This window comes from Dasypus novemcinctus, chromosome 12, assembly GCF_030445035.2.
Source record: "Dasypus novemcinctus isolate mDasNov1 chromosome 12, mDasNov1.1.hap2, whole genome shotgun sequence".
Taxonomy (NCBI): Eukaryota; Metazoa; Chordata; class Mammalia; order Cingulata; family Dasypodidae; genus Dasypus; species Dasypus novemcinctus.
This window is the reverse complement of record NC_080684.1, coordinates 14,441,192-14,461,088: the sequence shown is the minus strand read 5'-3', so window position 1 is coordinate 14,461,088 and position 19,897 is coordinate 14,441,192. Positions and strand designations below refer to the sequence as shown.

General features: G+C 37.5%; 1 protein-coding gene across 2 annotated transcripts in view; it reads right to left on the bottom strand.

Moving 5' to 3' along the window:
• ARID2 (AT-rich interaction domain 2) overlaps nucleotides 1–19,897 on the bottom strand; it is a 230,771-nt gene that overhangs the window by 47,423 nt on the left and 163,451 nt on the right. For both annotated transcript variants that reach the window (XM_058307854.2, XM_071218789.1), the window contains 4 exons: nucleotides 19,606–19,687; nucleotides 17,526–17,660; nucleotides 16,662–16,858; nucleotides 13,559–16,392 (listed from right to left, as the gene is read on the bottom strand). In XM_058307854.2, the coding sequence (XP_058163837.1) occupies nucleotides 13,559–16,392; nucleotides 16,662–16,858; nucleotides 17,526–17,660; nucleotides 19,606–19,687 (3,248 nt within the window). The remainder of the gene's footprint in view (nucleotides 1–13,558; nucleotides 16,393–16,661; nucleotides 16,859–17,525; nucleotides 17,661–19,605; nucleotides 19,688–19,897) is intronic.

Below are 19,897 nucleotides of genomic sequence, written 5' to 3'. Positions count from 1 at the left end.
GACTTCAAGTCATAAAATGTTAATGTAAGGGGTACCTATAACCTTTGACACAAATGTACTGGTTTGTTTGATCATTCACTCAACACATATTTACTGAATGTCAACTGTCCTAGTTGCTGAGCATATAGCAGTGGAGAAGACAGACAAACATCATTACCCTCATAGAGTTTGTTTTTAGTGGGGATTCTAACAATAAGCAAAATATTTAAGTGTATTTATGTATATGTGTGTATATGTATATATATACATGTATATATGTAGTATGTTAGATGATAAGCATCTAAATGAAGAGTTAGGAATATGTGCAAATTTAAAATACTGAAATCAGAGAAAGCCTCACTGAAAAAGTGACATCAGCAGTTGATATTTGAGCATGACTTGGAAATGAGGGATCAAGGCATACAAATACCTGGGGCAGGAGCATTCCAGGCAGAGGAAATAGTAACGCAAAGGCCGGGAATGTGCCTACAGGTATACTGAGCAGTGTGCCTGGAGAAGAGTTGGGGAAGGGGGAGGAGGGGAGCAGTTTGTGGTAAATTGTAGTTTAATTTAGAGATGTAACATCATGATTAGTGTCTCAATCAACTTTAAAGACAGATGAGACAGAATGGATATAGGTTGAGAGAGAAAATGAAAAATGAAGGATGGCATCTAAGTTTTGGGCCTGAGCAACCAGAAGGATGGGGGTTGCTATTACCTGAGAAGGAATAAACTGAAGGGGAAAGGTGGTGTGAGTTGTGCTGGGGGTGGGGATGTGTGTCTAGAAACTAAAATCAGGAGTTCAGTTTTCTACATAATTTGAAACATCTATTTTTTGTCACTGATGTATGTGTGGTGACTAAAACAGTGCCCAGTACAAGAAAGGTTCTAAACATATATATATTTCTTGAAGAAAAATTAAAACTTATTCATTAATTAATTGGTTACAACCAGCCTAGTTTCAATCAAATCTGGTCAATAATAAAGTAATATGGAGATTATTTTAGGACAAAATACTAATTTGCTTATTAATATTTAGTCATGGCTACTATTTCTTGTTACATACTTAATTTTTTCATTTCCACATTCAATTATTACTAAGACCAACAACTGTACTGCCAAAAAGCTCTCGACTGTGCCATTCTTCATTCCCGCTGACTCTTATCTCAAGCTTGGATCATTATATTAAAATCAGAGGTGGCTTCTCTGATTTTTACTTTAGCCGGGCTTCTATCCTGTATAATACTGCCAGAGTGATTCTTTTCATACACAAACTGGTATTATATCTCCATTTGAACATCTTTCTTAGTTTCTTTCTACCATATATAGGATAAAGTTCAAACTCTTTAGGAATGCCCTTCATAGTATGATTCAAACCTTTCTTTCAACCTCACTTCAGTAATTCCCTCCACCTCCTACTTTATCTGGGATCCAGGCTTGCCAAACATACTTGCTGGTTCTCACAACAAGCTATAATTTCCCATGTAGTTGTGATCTCTTCTGTGCTATTTTCTCTACCTAAAATGCCCATTTCTCCCTTGTTGGCCTGCCAAACTTACTCACCTTTTAAGAACCAGTTAAAATACCTTCTCTGCTTTCCCAAGGCAGTTTAGTCATTTCCTTTGCTGTTCTCTCAGAACCCTTTTTACAGTGTAGAAATCACTGTACAAAGTCATTGTTATAACACTGTAATTATGTGTCTGTCATCCACTCTTAACCTTTAGCTCCTTCTTTTAGATCAGGGATTGAAGTATAAATCTTTATATCCCTAGAGCCTAACAAAACATCTGGCACACAATTGGTGATAAATAAATGTTTCTGTAACGGAATTAATTACTGAAATACCAAAGAAGAAAAATGGATAAGTTACTTTTAAAGTTTAGCAGAAATAATAAAAACATATTTATATTAAAAAAATTAATATGGCAGGAAATATGTAAGATGCTTAAATACTTCTACAGAAATGGTAAGAATATAAGATATTTTAATTAAACTTAAGTACTTATTTTATATATATGTGTGTTGGAGTCAATTAACTCTGGTATATGTAGAACTCAATATTTTTAATTCTTCTAATTTTGCTATTTTTTTAAACCAATAAATATTTTTTACCTAAGTGTTATAAAAATAATAGCATTTCAGAGCTAAGACACATTTTAAAGATGAGGAAAATGAGTTCCTGAGAAATAAAACTGTTAAGAGAGAGCATTGGGTCTAAGGATAAGGAAGTTGAGATAAGGAAGAGGAAAGAAAAGGAAAGGGAAATGTATTTTATATTTAGTGAAAATGTATGTACCAGGCACTGTGCTAATTGCCATACATGAGAATCCTGGATATTTGATTTCCATTCTCATAGACATCATGCATGCTATATCATTTTCCTTGCAAAGTATTTAATGTCTAACTGCCAACCAAATACTAATTTTACAAATAAAGAATGTAGCCATTTTAAATATGCTATATTCTTGGGGAGAATACACAGAAGTTTGCTACAGATTTTTCAGATTATGAACAAAATGTATTCATTTTATGGCACATATAATGTCTGTGCTAAATTTTTACATTAATGTCCTAAAATTATCTTTTAATAGTACCTATATCTTACAAAGTAATAGGTCAAACAGTATGTTAGATAAAAGAGGGGCTCTGTAGAACTGTACAGAGAAATCTTTTAGAATAGACTAGTGGAAATAAGAAAGGTTAGGAGGTGAAGGGAATGAGTTTTGGTTTCACACAGACCTCGATTTCAGTACTAGCGCGACCTCATATTAGTCGCTGACCTTAGGTGAATTACTTAGCATCTTGAAAATCCTCATCTCTAAAATGGGAAAAACATTTTCTAGTAAACACGGCTGTGAGGTTTAAATGCGGGGAAAAAAGCTTAAGTGCAAAGTCTCTAGTATAGGGTCTGAACTTAAACAGCATTATTATTCATTTTTTGTTACTGAGATATCAAGATTGAATATAATCACACTGGAGGAGTAAGGACACAAAAACTGAAGTTTGATTCTACAGTAATGAAGTTTTCCTCTAATTTGGTTTGGTCTACTCTATTTCAGATTACAAAGGATTCTAAGAGGACAAAACAGTCAGCATATAACCAAGATAAATTGAGAACTGAGTAAATATAAGAAAAAAACATAAAAATCCAAGCACTGAATGTCTACCATGTGCTAGACAATGCACTACCTAAAAACAATTTTTGTGTGTGTGTAAATGAAAAAAGAAACTTGTCTGCGTAAACATTATTTATTATTTTCCACAAATAACTCAATAATGATTGCCATGTACCTAGCATTCATTAAAGAACACCTAACCTATTTAGGTTGCTTTGAAATAGATCTAGACAATGCTAACAGATAAATTAAATCCCATGATGGCCCCAAACAGCACTGTCCTGCTTTCTCCATTTACATGAAGGAAAATGTATTATTAGTGGATGAACTATTCTGAAGCAAGAGACTCTTCTTTTTGATTATTTATCTTCCACTTCCCCATCCTACCACCCCTTCATTAGATTGGAATTAAATGCTGACAGTGGTCATAGATCTGCTGTCATTACTGCAAGCTAAGAGAAGAAACCCAACCAAGCCAAAAGGGGGCTAGCAAAATGGGCAATACTCATGGAAGTGAAGGGGCTAGGCTTTGGCTGTGTAGTAATTAGGAAAGAGAGAGAAGTGATCCAGAAAATAGGTGATGGGCAATTGTTATGTAAGCCCCAGATCTCAGTGGAAACATCATGTGAGAATGTGCTTAAATTCTTTACAGGTTAATTGGACCCTAAGTTCAGTAGTGCTAACCCTAGAAAACACTTATATTTATGAAAGCATGCAAAGATGTGCTATGAGGTATTAAAAAGGAGTCGCACAGACTTCCAGGAAAATGGCGGATTAGAAAGAAATGCGACTCTCTTCTCCCAGAAGAATAGCTAGATGACAGGCAAAAATGGCCTGGAAAATAATGTTCTAGGGTTTACAACACCAGGGGAAGGCTGGACACTGCCCAGAAAAGAGAGTGGGAAAGGAAAAGAATCTCAAGGAAACACTGTGAGTAGAAGCTGCAGCTGCACCAACTCCCAATCCAATTAGCACACAATTTTGAATTCTCTGGCCTTGGGCTGGTGGCTACAGAAAAAGTGCGCCATAGGAACCCACTTCTTCAAGAAAGGGGAGAGACAGGTATGCAGACTAAGGCTTTTGGCCCACATATTTGGTCTGCTGTGTCCCAAGAGCCCTCCAGGCTGGGCGGGGCCACACCACTGCCCTGGGAGTCAGCACAGGACTAACCAGCTCTGATCCTCCAAACATCCTCCCTGCTGACCAGGAGTGGTTGTTGCGGACGCAGAGGGAAATGGAATTATTTCCTACCCAGGAAAAGAGAGGAGGATGCCAGCAAAGGTTAGAAAACTGTTTCTGAGAAGGTCTGATGTGCGAGGCTCTTAGGGAACCTGTCACATTGATCTGGTCCGTGATGCAGTGCACACGCAGACCAGGCTTTGAACTGAGAGGGCTTTAGAAGAGTGCTGTGTGCTGACTGCAAAGGAAGTGTATGTGAGGAAATTAAAAGTAAATAAGAGGGAAGTGGATATGGCTCAAGCGCCTGAGCCCCTGCCTACTACATGGGAGGTCCCTGGTTCAGTTGCAATGCCTCCTAAAGAAGACAGCAAGATGGTGCGACCGATAGGTGCCGCAAGCTGATGCAACAAGAAAAACATAATGAGACTCAACAAAGCAGGGGATGGAGGTAGCTCAAGCAATTAGTGTCTCCCTTCCACATTGGAGGTCCCAGGCTTGGTTTCCTAGGTGCCTCCTAAAGAAACAAGGAAGACAAAAAGACACAGCAAGTACAAAAAATAAGGGGGTAGGGAGAAATAAGTAATTAAAATAAATCTTAAAAAAAAAAAAAATGAAGGAAGCAGATGTGGCTCAAGTGACAGGGCTTCCATCTACCATCCGGGAGGACCTGGGTTCAATCCTTGAGGCCTCCTGGTAAAGGCGTGCCCACATCGTGAGCCACAAAGAAAGACAAAGATGCAACAAAAAGAGAGACGGAAAGAGTCAAAGGTGAGATGCAGCAGAAACCAGGAACTGAGGTGGCGCAAGTGATAGGGAACCTCTATCCACATCAGAGGCCCCCAGGATCAAATCCCAGTGAATCTTAGAGGAGAAGGCAAGAAGAGAAGACAAAGGGAGAAACAGATACATAAGATCACACACTGAAGGGAAACAGATGACAAAAATAGCAGGGGGAGGAGGAGCAAATAAGAGAGGTTTTTTCCGGCCTTTACACCCTCCCTCCCCAAAGCACTTTGAAGTGGGTCTGCAACCTGTTACTGGCCCCAGTGCCCAGATCTGAGCAACTAACAGGAACAATCCTAAAGACCTAGAACAGATTGAACAAAGAACCAAAGAATGGCAGTAAGACAGTCTCATGCCATTAAAAGAGGGAGACTACCTGACCATTAGAGTAAACCCACCATCAAAATCAGATGCCCAGATATCAGCAAAATATTTACAAACCATAGTAAGAAAAGAGAAGAAATGGCCCAAGCAAAGGAAAATATTGAAGCTCCAGATGAGAAACAGGATTTGAGACAATAATCAGAGATACATACAAACTGGCAAAATCAAATTAATTCGTTAAAAGACAATATGGCTAAAGAGATAAAGGACATCAAGAAGACACAGAGAGCACAAAGAAGAATTTGAAAAACTGAATAGAAAAAATAACAGAGTTCATGGGAATAAAAGACATGATAGGTGAGATAAAAAACACAATAGAGACTTACAACAGCAGACTCTAAATGATAAAAGGAAGAATAAGTGATACTGAGGACAGAACAGCTGAAATGGAAGAGTGAGAAGAACAAAGAGAGTAAAGAATGGAAAAAATTGAGCAGGGGCTCAGGGAGTTGAAAGATAACGTGAAGCACAACAACCTATGTGTCACGGGAGTTCCAGAAGGAGAAGGGAAAATGGACAGAAAGAATATTTGAGGAAATTATGGCTAAAAATGTCCCAACTCTCATGAAAGAAATGAATTTACATGTCTTAGAAGCACAGTGTACCTCAATCAGGATCAATCTGAAAGACACATACTACTCAGAATGCCAAACACCAAAGACAAAGAGAAAATTCTGAGAGCAGCAAGGAAGTAGGAAACCATCACATACAAGGAAGGAATGCCTAGTAAGACAGTGCAGATTTCTCATCAGAATTTGTGGAGGCGAGAAGACAGTGGTATGATACAATTAGGAGACTTGAAAGAGAAAACCTGCCAGTCAAGAATTCATTATCCAGCAAAACTGTCCTTCAAGTATGAAGGTGAGCATAAAATATTTGGAAATAAATAGAAACTGAGTTCATAAAAAAGAATCTATCCTCTAGAAAATATTAAAGGAAGCCTTAGAGCCTGAAAGAAAAAGACAGGAGAGAGAGGCTTGGAGGACAGTACAGAAGAAAAGTATAAAGGATAACCAAAAGAATAAAAAGACAGAAAAAATAAGATGACATTTGAAAACCAAAGAATAAAACGGGAGAAGTAAAAAAATGCAATTAAAGTAATATCACTGAATGTGAATGAATTAAACTCCCCAGTCAAAAGATACAGGTTGACAGAATGGCTAAAAAAACATGAGGCACCCATATGCTGGCTTACAAGAGACTCACCTTAGACCCAGGGATACCAACTGACTGAAAGCGAAAGGTTGGAAAAAGATATTTCAAGCAAATAGTAATCAGAAGAGAGCAGGGGTAGCTATACTGGTGTCAGACAAAATAGACTTTAAATGTAAAAAAATTGTAAGAGATACAGAAGGCAGTTATTTATTAATAAAAGGGACAATCCACCAGGAAGAAATAACAGTCATAAATGTCTATGCATGTAACTAGGGTACCCCAAAATACACGAGGCAAACTCTGGCAACACTGAAGGGAGAAAAAGACATTTCTACAATATGTGGAGACTTTAACATACCACTCACATCATTAGATAGAACAACTAGATAGAAGATCAACAAGAAAACAGAGAACTTGAACAATATGATAAACAAGCTTGACTTAACAGGCATAAACAGAATGTTCCATCTCAAATCAGGAGGTTATTCATTCTTCTCAAATGCTCATGGATCTTTCTCCAGAACAGACCACATGTTAGGTCACAAGGCAGGTCTCAATAAATTTAAAGAGACTGAAATTATACAAAGCACCTTTTTAGACCATAATGGAATGAAACTGGAAATCAGTAATAGACCTGAAAGGGAAAAATTCACAAATGTGTTGAGGCTAAACAACACACTTCTAAACAATCAGTGGGTCAAAGAAGAAATTGCAAGTGAAATTAATAAATGTATTAGACAAATGAAAACAAATTATCAAAACTTATGGGTCCCTCAAGTGCAATGGCAAAGACCAATAAAGAAGGATGGTCCAACAATGAGCCCTTGATACTGATGACAATGCTTATGAGCCTGTGCGCCTGAAATATGAACTAGGCCTAGAGCTGCAGGGTGCCTAAGAGTTACCTCCTGAGAGCCTCCATGTTGCTCAAATGCCACTCTCTAAGCCAAATTCAGCATGTAAATACATTACTTTCCCTCCAGCGTGGGCCATGACTCCCAGAGATGAGCCTCCCTGGCGCTGAGGGATTAATATCAAGCACCAGCTGATGATGTAACTAGAAAAAAACCTTGAATAAAAGGGTCAACTCAAACCAGCAGAATATTTCAGCTTACATGAAGTAACAGCTGTTAAAAACTGCTTTTTGACCTTGAATAAAAGGGGGAAATGAAAAGGACAAATGAGTTTATATTGCTATAAGTCTCCAAAAAAGAGCTGGGAGGTCATCAGAGGGGTTGCGCTTATGCACGCCTCAGCAGGGTCCCTTAGACAGCCAAAGTAGATACAATCCTAGGAACTGGTTCTCCTGAGGGCTACAGAGACCCACAGGGTCTATGGTCATGGCAGATGGCTCTGGAGTTCAGTGCCATGTCAGCTGGCCTTACTTTGGAGTTTGTACTCCTGAGTGTGATGGAGTTGGACTCAGATGTGACATTTCTACACATGCCTCTTCTGTCACTTTTACTGAACTTGTGGTTGGTGCTGGGGTTGGTATATACTCAGGAGACCTGAATCTCTGGACTGTCCATGTGACAGCTGGGCCCTGAGCCTCAGCAGACTTGCAACTCCTACCCTCTGATTTATTGGACTTAACCTGGCCAGCTAACAGGGAGGTGAAGAAGGTCAACCATCACACCAGGGAGCCAAGAGTATCTACAACTGCAAGCAGGAGAATTGCATCCAATATCCATGTAGAATCTAAGCCTCCTCTCAATATAGAGGTGGAGTGGACATATCCATCCCAGGGTCCACAGGATGGAGGAATAGAGTATGGATTAGAGTGGACTTAAAATTTCTACTATGAAGTACTGTGGTTAGTAATGGAAGAAACTGTAGCATTGATATGGAGAAAGTGGCCATGGTAGCTGCTGAGGGTAGGGAGAGGGAAGAAGAGATATGATGTGGGGGCATTTTCAGGACTTGGAGTTGTCCTGGGTGGTACTGCAGGGACAGATGCTGGACATTGTATGTCCTGCCATGGCCCACTGGGTGGACTGAGGGAGAGTGTAAACTATAATGTAAACCACTATTCATGTGGTGCAGCAGTGCTCCAAAATGTATTCACCAAATGCAATTAATGTGCCATGATGTTGAAAGAGGTTGTTGATGTGGGAGGAGTGGGGTGAGGGGGTTGGGGGGTATATGGGAACCTCTTATATTTTTTGAATGTAACATTTAAAAAAAAAAAAAAGAGATAGAGAAAAAAACAACATGGGATACAGCAAAGGCAGTACTGAGAGGGAAATTTATAGCCCTAAAGGCCTATATTAAAAAAGAAAGAGCTAAAATCAAAGATCTAACTGAATGACTGGAGAAACTAGAAAAAGAACAGCATACCATTCCCAAAGCAAGCAGAAGGAAAGAAATAATAAAGTTAGAGCAGAAATAAATGAAATGAGAATAACAACAACAAAATAGAGAAAATCAACAAAACCAAAAGCTGGTTATTTGGAAAGATCAATAAAATCAACAAACCCTTAAGTTAGACTAACAAAGAAGAAATAAGAAGATGCAAATAAATAAAATCAGATATGAAAGGGGGGGAAGACTGACCCCACAGAAATAAAAAGGATTATAAGAGGATATTATGGGAAACGGACTTTGGCCCAGTGGTTAGGGCGTCCGTCTACCATATGGGAGGTCCGCGGTTCAAACCCCGGGCCTCCTTGACCCGTGTGGAGCTGGCCATGCGCAGCGCTGATGCGCGCAAGGAGTGCCGTGCCACGCAAGGGTGTCCCCCACGTGGGGGAGCCCCACGCGCAAGGAGTGCGCCCGTGAGGAGAGCCGCCCAGCGTGAAAAGAAAGAGCAGCCTGCCTAGTAATGGCGCCGCCCACACTTCCCGTGCTGCTGACGACAACAGAAGCGGACAAAGAAACAAGAGGCAGCAAATAGACACCAAGAACAGACAACCAGGGGAGGGGGGGAAATTAAATAAATAAATCTTTAAAAAAAAAAAAAAGAGGATATTATGAGAAACTGTAGGTCAAAAACTAGACAACCTAGATGAAATGCACAAATTCCTAGAAACAAAGAAACAATCTACATTGACTCGAAGAAATGCAAGCATTTAAACCACTCACATTTAAAGAGCTTGACTCAATCATCACTCGCTTCTCTGTTAAGATACGGGGTACAACCCAGGCAGACAAGTGGCAGAAGGTGAAACTTCCTCACTTCTCCATCCCAACCACCCCTCATACCCATCTCTGCAATTCAACCAATGAGGACAGTCCAAGGTCAGATGGCTTCAGAGGTGAATTCTACGGAGTATTTCCAGAAGAATTAACACCAATTCTGTTTAAACTCTTCTGAAAAACTGAAGAGGAGGGAAAATTACCCAACACATATTATGAAGTCAGCATCATCCTCACACCAAAGCCAGATAAAGACACTACAAGAAAAGAAAATTACAGGCCAATCTCGCTAATGAACATAGATGCAAAAATTCTCAACAAAATACTTGTAAATAGAATTTAACAGCATATCAAAAGAAGTATACAACACAACCAAGAGGGATTTATTGTTGGTACACAAAGGTGGTTCAACGTAAGAAAATAAATTAATGTAATATATCAGATTGACAAATTGAAGGGGAAAAAACACATCATCATCTCTATCGATGCAGAAAAGGCTTTCCTCAAAATCCAGCATCCTTTCTTAATAAAAACACTTCAAAAGATAGGAATAGAAGGAAAATTTCTCAATATGATAAAGGGCATATATGAAAAACTCACAGTCAACACGGTACTCAATGGGGAAAGGTTGAAGGCTTTCTCTCTAAAATCAGGAACAAGACAAGGATGCCCACAGTCACGATTGTTATTCAATATTGTACTAGAAATTCTAGCTTGGGCTATTAGACAAAAAAAAAAAAAAATCAAAAGCACCCAGATAGGAAAATAAAAAGTAAAACTATACTATTCATGTATATATGATCCCATATTTAGAAAATTCTGAAATGTCTACAACAAAGCTACTTGAGCTAATAAATGAGTTTAGCACAGTGTCAGGATATAAGATCAACACACAAAAATCAGTAATGTTTCTATTTGTTAGTAGAGTACTAACTAGAACTAGTGCTAAACAAATGGAGGAGGAAATCAGAAAAAAAAATTCCATTTAGAATAGCAACAAAGACTCAAATACCTAGGAATCAATTTAGCCAAAGAAATACAGGACCTATATTCAGAAAGCTACAAAACAATGCTAAAAGAAATCAAGGAAGACCTAAATAAATGAAAAGACACACTGTGTCCATGGATTGGAGGACTAAATATCATGAAGACATCAATCCTATCCAAACTAATTTATAGATTCAATGCAATACCAATCAGAATTCCAACAACCTACTTTATAGAAAATGAAGAGGCAATTACCAAATTTATTTGGAAACAAAAGTAGAACTGAATAGCCAAAAACATTCTAAAATAGAAGAGCTCTGTGGGAGGACTTTCACTGACTGACCTTGAAACATACTACAAAGTGACAGTGGTAAAAACAGCATGGCATCATCATAAAGATAGACACATTAATCAATGGAATAGAATTGAGAGACTAGAAATAAACCCTCATCTCTATGCGTAATTGCTTTTTTAAAAGATTTATTTATTTATTTCTCCCCTCCCAACTCCTCCCCCGCCCTCCCCATTGCTTTTTGCACTTGCTGTCTGTTCTCTGTTCGTCTTCTTTTTAGAAGGCACCAGGAACTGAACCTGGGACCTCCCATATGGAAAGAAGGCACACCCAATCAGTTTAGCCACCTCTACTCCCTGCGTGTTGTATTTCTTATTGTATTTCTTCTCTGTGTCTCTTCATTGTGTCCTCTTGCTGTGTTCTCTTCTTGTGTCAGTGCACTGTGCCAACCCATCATGTCAGCTCTCTGTCTTGCTCATCTTCTTTAGGAGGCACTGGACACTGAACCTGGGATCTCCCATGTGGTAGGTAGGCACACAATTGCTTGAGCCACATCCACTCCCAACTGGTTTTTGAAAAACCTTCCAAGTCCGTGGTAACAGGAGAAAACAGCCGCTTTTAGAATAGTGCTGGGAGAACTAGATATTCATAGCCAAAAGAATGAAAGAGGGCCCCTATCTCACTCCCTATACAAGAATCAAATCAAGATTGATAAAAGACCTAAATATAAAAGCTACAATCATAAAACTCCTAGAAGAAAATGTAAGAAAACATCTTCAAGATCTTGTGGTAGGTGATGGATCTTACACCCAAAGCATAAGAAATAATAGAACAAATAGATGATACCTCCTCAAAATTAAACACGTTTGCACCTCATAGGACCTTGTCAAAGGTGAGAAGGAAGCTGACTTAATGGAAGAAAATATTTGGAAATCACATATCCAATAGGGGTTTAATATCTATGATACAGAAAGAGATGCTATAACTCAACAACAAAAAGACAAATGACCCAATTAAAAAATGGGCAAAAGACTTGATTTGTTCAAAGAAGAAATACAAATGGTGAAGAAACACATGAAAAATGTTTAGCATCACTACCAATTTGGGAAATACAAATCTATGTTACAATGGGCTATCATTTCATACCTATTAGAATGGTCACTGTTAAAAAGACAGAAAATGACAAGTGTTGGAGAAGATATGGAGAGAAGGAAACGCTTATTCACTGTTGGTGGGAATGTAGAATGATATAGCTACTGTGAAGGATTGTTTGGCAGCTCCTAAAGAAGTTAATATTATGCAGCTGTAAGAAGAAATGAAACTGTGACACATATAACAATATGGATGAATGTGGACGACAATATGTTCAGTGAAGCAAGCCAGACACAAAAGGACAAATATTATATGATTGCACATACATACAATATGAACTAAATATATTGGGGAAACTAATGGAGTTAACAGAATAAGGTTCACCAGAAAATAGAATGAGGTTAGAGAAAGGAAAGCTGAGGGTTAACTTGTGCAGAATTGGTAAAAAGGTTGTGTGTTATTCTTTGGAAATGAATAGAAAAGGTGAGTACACAACATAATGTTGTATCTAACAGTGCTATTATATGGGTATGACATGACAGTGGTTAAATGGGAAATAGTAAGGCCATGTATATTACTAAAAAATGTAATATGGAACAGTTAACATAGTAAAATTGTAACATGGGATGGTATAGTATAGTAAAGCCTCATGAAATATGAATATGAGTAATACTGCATATATAAGACTGCTTTTCTTTGAAACTGAACAAAATGTTACATGTGTTAAAGTTACAAGATGTTAATATTGGGCAAAAAACAGAAAACATTATACTAAGTGAAACAAACCGGACACAAAATACTATATATTGTATAATTCCATTTATATAATATGTAAATATAAATCAATTTATAAAGATGGAATTAGATTAGTGGCAATAAAAAAAAGGAATAGCAGCAACATGACAGTAAAGGGACAAGAAACAAAATTAGGAATATCAGAATAGATTGAAAGTACTGAAATAAGTATAAATACTTTATAAGAAAAAAGAAAATGAATTCAATACATAAATATAACAAGAACGCACTTGATACATTTCTTATGGTATTACTCTTTTATGTAAAAGGAACACAAAAACATACTGAGGTCAAAAATCAAACATAGAAACCTCCTGTTGGAGTACACTTTAGCAACGCTGCCCAGTAAGACTAAGATCCACTTTTAAGTTTTCAAAAGATGTGCTTCTTTACCTTGCGTCTACAAAATTACTAATTTGGGTCTATAAGAAAACTGAGATTCTTTAAACTATGTCCTAAAGTTAACAATGAAAACGGTTTACTATTACAAAAACCAGAGAAAAATAAAAAAGAAGCACATTAAGTACATAGGTAAGCTGACAACATAACGTTTCACAGTAAGAAATGGAGAATGATCACATTAGCAAAAATAATTTCCCCCTAAAATCATATTTACAAATCAGAATTTTCATGATAAGAGAAATGAGATAGAGGAACTTACCTGGGGGACCACATTCTGTATGTACGTTGGTGGATGCTGCTGCTTTTGCTGAACAGCACTTTCTATTGCTACTTTAGCGACAGTGCTTGGATCTGCTCCTGCTGGCACGGCAACCATTGTTGCACTGCAGCCAGCATTGTTGGGGTCACTGATTGTAACAATTCTAACTCCTACTTTATTTGGAATTCCTGTGACTGTTTCCCTATCGTTATCCTCTGCTGGCCTCTTTACAGTTTTGCATTCTGATGTGCCATTTGTAGCTGGAACTTCAGATGACAGGGCAGGAGACTGGGACACTCTTGATCCTGAGTGGGGAACTGTTATAATTTGATGCCCCTGTATAACAGAGGTTGTAGAATGTGGTGAGACAACTACACTAGGGCGTTGCTGAGGCACATCTGAATTCAAACTTGAAGTTAGAGGTCCGTTAGGCAAATCAGTACCACTAAACTGCTGTGCTGCCACGTTTGAAGTCTCCTGTATACTGCTCACCGACGGTGAACCACCCAAAGTTAATATAGGTCCATTAGAAATTCTTTCTAGTTGATCACCTTTGGCAGTATCTTGCTGAGAAGCATCTAAAGTCCCTTGTAGTTCCACTGGAGGTATCTCACCATTTCCTACATGATTGGAAGTTTTGTGATTTGGAATGTTTTTGCTTAAATGAGAACCATCTCCTTTATCAAAATCACAGATTCCATTAACGAGGGGTTTTTTCAAATCGTTTTTTATTTCCTGCATGTCCATTTGTTCAGAGTTCTGTTTTCCAAAAGCTCCATTCTCACCTAATTCTAATGATGGCCCATTACTAATTAGTGAGCACTGATTAGCCTCACTTTGAATTTTCCCTGAGTTTGAAGGAGGTAGACTTGAGTCACTGTACTTTCTTCCATTTAAAAGATTTCCCACCTGCACTTCATTTTCCTTTGTATCCCCATTGCTGGTGTTAGTTCCTCGTCGGCAGGATGGGTTCTCCATGACTTCAATTTTACGTTCATGAACATGTAAACCTGTTGCTTCCTTTGCTTCCTCCTCCTTTTGGCAAATTATTTTATCACCTTTGAATGGGGGAGTAGCAGTAGTACACGGTGATTGTCCAGCTGGAGACGCTTGAGTGGCTGGAAGCGTTTGCACCTGAAGTCCAACTCCTGTTTGTGTTCCGCTCATGGTAATTCCTGCTGGAGCAATGAGCTGAGTTGCATTTCCCTGACTCACAGTTGCAGTTGCAAAACTTGTATTTGGCACAACTGTAATGGTTACCTGGTTGCCAGAAGTCCCTTGGAAAATGGTTGCTGGGCTATTTGAGATCAGTGGGCCTGGCAATATTTGTAAGTTCGAGATGGGTACAGTTTGCACTCCCCCTGTGGGCGGCATTGCACTTTGGACCAACTGAACATTTTGCTGCCCGACCAAAAGTTGCTGAGCTGGAGTCTGCCCCTGTACTCCGAAACCTGCTGCTTGGTTATTGGCCACCTGATAGACCACCTGAGGGCTAGGAGCTCTTGCATTATTAGGGGGAGGGATCTGTGGCGCTGGGAGAATAAGCTTACCACCTGGAGTTGAAGGACCACGCTTTGGAAGTAACAACTGTTTTATCAGACTCGACTCACCAGAAGCAGGCTGACCAACTCCTGCATTTGTTTGCTGTGGTTGAACTTGTACTTGTACCTGTTGTGGTGGAGGTGCTGGTGAATGCTGCTGCTGTTGCTGCCTTTTCACAGATAGCATTTGACTGACAGTAGGAGGTGGTCCTTGTGATTGAGGTGTGGAAGATGATGATGACATGGCAGTGGGGACCTGATTATTAGTTGCTGGGACAGGTGATGGTGAGGATGATGGAGTTATGTTTGGTTGTCCAGTTAGCTGAACTGCCTGACCAGCTGGAAGAGCTGCTGGATTAGCGAGAACAATTTGGTGAATGGCTGGTGCATAAGTCTGACCTTGTTGAGTTGGCTGGCTTACAATCACTACGCTTTGTTGGGCTGGCTGCTGTGGTTGTTGAATAGGCTGCTGTACAACTGTTGATGAAACTTGTTGAGAAGGGAGAGGTTTTGGTGCAATGTTTTGAAACCCTACCCTTGAGGGCTGTGGACTTGGGACACCAGCAATGGTAACCATTTGTCCTGTAGCTACCTGAAAATTCTGCACTGAAGTTGCTGAGACAATATTGGATGCTGAAGTTGTAACATACTGGGGAGGTGCTATGATAACAGTGTCTTGTGGCTGGCTACCAACTGATGTCTGTTGAGATGAAGTTTGCACAGGTTGGGGTGATGTAGTGATTAACTGTTGACCCTGTGAAACTGTAGAAGTACATGCTGGTATGTTCTGTACTCTGCCAAATATATGACTCTGTGGTACAGCTTGTTGAATTACTGTAACAGGAGTACCTGAAGGTATCTGTCCAGGTACCACTGTGTGTAATGACGACTGTTGTGGAATTACAGATGGATGGTGGAGCAAAGTCTGAGAATTTACAACTGTGACTGGTTGTGGCCCTGTATTATGATTCTGAACCACAGAACTCTGTGCAGCTCCTCCTCCAACAGCAAGACTAACAGGAACTGCTGACTGGGGAACAGAATTCTGGATTACTGTAGCCTTAACAACTTCACAAGGAATTGGAGTTTTATTTTGAATGACAGTCACTGGAGCATTTTGTTGCTGGTGGGTATGAACTGAAGGATTTGGTGGAATTCTTGAAACAGTCTGTGCCACAGTATGAACACCTTGTACTGGAAAAGACATTTGTGTTGCAGTCAAATTTGAAGATTGGTTGGTAACAGGAGTCCTCTGAAAATGGTTTCCTACACTTTGTTGTCCATGAGGGATTCCTGAAAATACGGACAAAAAGTCAGAATTCTATATGAAATAACTGAAAAAAGCTGTAAGTAGAAATTCATTATTTTTCTTAATACAAGAGAAAATAGTTTTAAGAAATGAACGTCTAACAGCTTTGAATTATATCAATGTAATAAAACAATAGTGCAAGTAAGAAAAGCTACTGGAAAAACAAGGAAAAGTTATACATTTAAAGATAAATAATATACACTTTTCATTTGGTCTGATTATTAATATTATTTAAAACAATAAAAATTAATACCTGCAGGTGAAGGAGTTGGAGATACATCAGGAACAGAATCAACACGAACAACAGGAGTAGAAGTTGGTTGCTGCTGATAATACATCTGAATGGGAAGTGGTATGGCCCTCCTTTTTACGCCTACTACATGAATATGTGCCTGCCCGGTGTTACTGGGTTCCTCTACTCTCTTCACTGTATGATTTGGAAAGACCGTTCTGTCAAGTATATATATGCTCAATTAGTTTTGATAATTACTACACTAGCAAAAGACACTGACTTCTAACAATGTTTATATGAACAACAGTAATGTATTCACTGCTACTTATGTATGAACCAGTATCATTTATAAGGTTATATTCTGTAAGGGTAAGGAGAAAGAAGAGATTAATCTTCCAGTTTAAAAAATCATTATTTATCAGGTGTTGTTGGGTTTTAAACAATTTTAGCCCATGTATATAATTAACAAAAAATTGGCAGCATGAAGGCAATATCACTTTTTTTGGGCACTATTTTATGAACATTGTAAAATATCAAAAACCATTGATATTTCAAGACAGGGTACTGGTTATGCACTTATTCAAAATTAAGATAGGCAAAAGTCAGGTCTTTAACTTATAAAAGTAGGTAGGGAAAAGTCAACTTAATTTTCTCCTTTAATTTTTTTTTGATAAACTGCATAATGTTCAAATACAAAAAACAAGTTGTGATTTCTGAAATTTCCTTTAATTTAAATCTCTACCACCCTACAACTTTACCATATAAAATTTCAAGAAATGGAGATGTTTAAAGCTATATAAGTATTTGGTATTGTCTCTAAAAAGTAAGAAGTGCTGTAAATAACGTAAATGAATTTTATATAAATTTAAGAACTATGCATCCTACCTAAGACATTTATAAAATCCAGTTGATGTTAGGATTCCACCACGAGCTAATTTACTGCAAGTTGAGAGGTATTCAGAATACATTTCTGCTCGAGAGACAGAACAATCTGGATTTACTTCGAAATGAGCATTTAACCTAAAAGAGAAAAATACATGGTTCGTGCAATATACCACAGCAAAGTCCATATTAAATATACCAAAACCATTTGTATGCAATATGTTATAAATGAATAATTATACCTACTAAACAAATTTCACTAAGTATCTCATTTGTTAATAGCAAAAATATATACTAGAGTTTTGGACAGACAAAAATCAAATAAAAAGTTTAACTTCTTAATCATACTTATTTTAGCATAAAAATGTCATTAACAACAAACATAAAAATTGTATTCATATCTCAGTGAGCTCTCAGTGATGGTCTGGTTACAGTGATGTTCCATAACAAATAAGTTTTATTCAGTGACTATCTACTCAGGTTCCTGTCTTGTAATAATCACAACGTAATACAAGTTCCTGATTATGAACTATTTCTGCTGGAGATGAGATAAATGGAGGAAAACGGAGCAAAATTAAACTTTGCATGGCTTTTGGACCAAATTCCCTCTGCAGAAAAAATTTAATGATGTTTTTTAACTACTCTTGAAAACGACACTTTTCATGCTGCAAATTCCCTTTCTCCCAACTCAAAACACTTTTATTTCCTAATCCATTACGAATGAATTCAAACTTCAGTTTTTCTCTTTTTCTTAAAGTGTGTTTATTTATAAATTAGAATTAGAGGTTTAGTTACTGTTACAGCATTCTTTCCAGGACTCTATAAACAACAGACCAGCTTAGAGTTGTTTCTTCTAAACAGCACCAAATAATAATTATGATAAAATAATTGTAAAATAATTTCACCACCACCACCCCTTGCCCCCACACCCTGAAGAACTAGCGAAATGTGCAACTGGGATTTATAAAAACAAATCTATATATAAAATAAACCCACATTTTCTAGTTGTTATGGTACATACTTTCCCCAACTTTTATATCTTTTCTATACTGAGATTTAAAAAGACTAGATATAAAAATTTCATTTTGGTTTCAATGTAGAAAATGACTAATTTCCAATACAGTTGGAAGAGATTAATCAAGAATAAAGGGTCAAGATCAATGTGGAAAAATACAGAAAGTAATGAAAAAACAGCAAATAACTAGAGATTAAAACCATAAACCTGGCATAAACAAAAGAAGAACTGTCATAGGCAAAGATAGGAAAGCACCAAAAACATGGAACACATTGTGGTAGGCACAGGGAATGAGGAATAAATTAGGTTAAAGAATGGGAGGAAAGGGATCAAGAAAGAAAATTTAAAAAGTGATACATCATCAGAAAGTAATGTTATATTTCAATCTGTTCATCTTCTAAAATAACTAAAGTCAGATTTCATAAATGTTGAGGCAACTATCCATGACAAAGATGAAATCTAATCAGGTGTACATGTTTTTCCCCAAAAAGTAGCTGAATTATGTCTACTCAATATTATCAAGAAAATATTATTTTCAAGTTGCTTATTTCAAGGTAGAAACACTGGTTAGTCTATCATCTGATTATTTAACACTCATAAAAAGGAAAAAAACTAATATCAATGAACAAGAAAATTTTGATTCTGATGAAGAAGAAGTAACATTTAAGAACAAAATCTAGTTTTACTTTCTAAAGTCAGTTCAATTGAGTTCTAACAAAACATTAATTTAAGAAAACAAGTTTTATATATCTGACAAATCTTATTTTCTACAAAGTCAGAAAACCTTTTAACACAAATTTTAACCTGAAAAGGAATTAATGGGTGTAATATGATAAAATTCTAGTCAAAGACTACTTTAATTCTGGAGATTCTGATGAATAATAGTCTTTCAAGTTATTCCAAAACACAGGTGAAGTGATTTTATATAGTCTTTTCTTTGTAGAAATGATAGTCTAATATAACTAAAAAGAAATACAGAATAAATTGGATGACCAAGGAATATACTTCAGAAATCCTTTTATTTTACTCTTCCCAAAAATAAAGTCTTAATAGAAATAAACCACTTACCACTGACAAGCAAACTTCTCACTATCTATTTCCACTATTCCTGGAGGTGGAGTAACATGCTGTGCTACAACTGCTCTGGAAGCTAAAGAGAAAAAGAACATTATCTACATTATTTTTTAAAACTTAGTCACTGTATGCCATATACATTTCATGGAGACTGATCAGATTAATATTCACAAAGACTACTTTTTAAAAAGGTATATAAACATATGAAAATTGGAGAAAGAAACTAATGTATAGGAGCACATACTATACCAGATACTGTCTGAGATGCTTTATATAAATTGTTTTG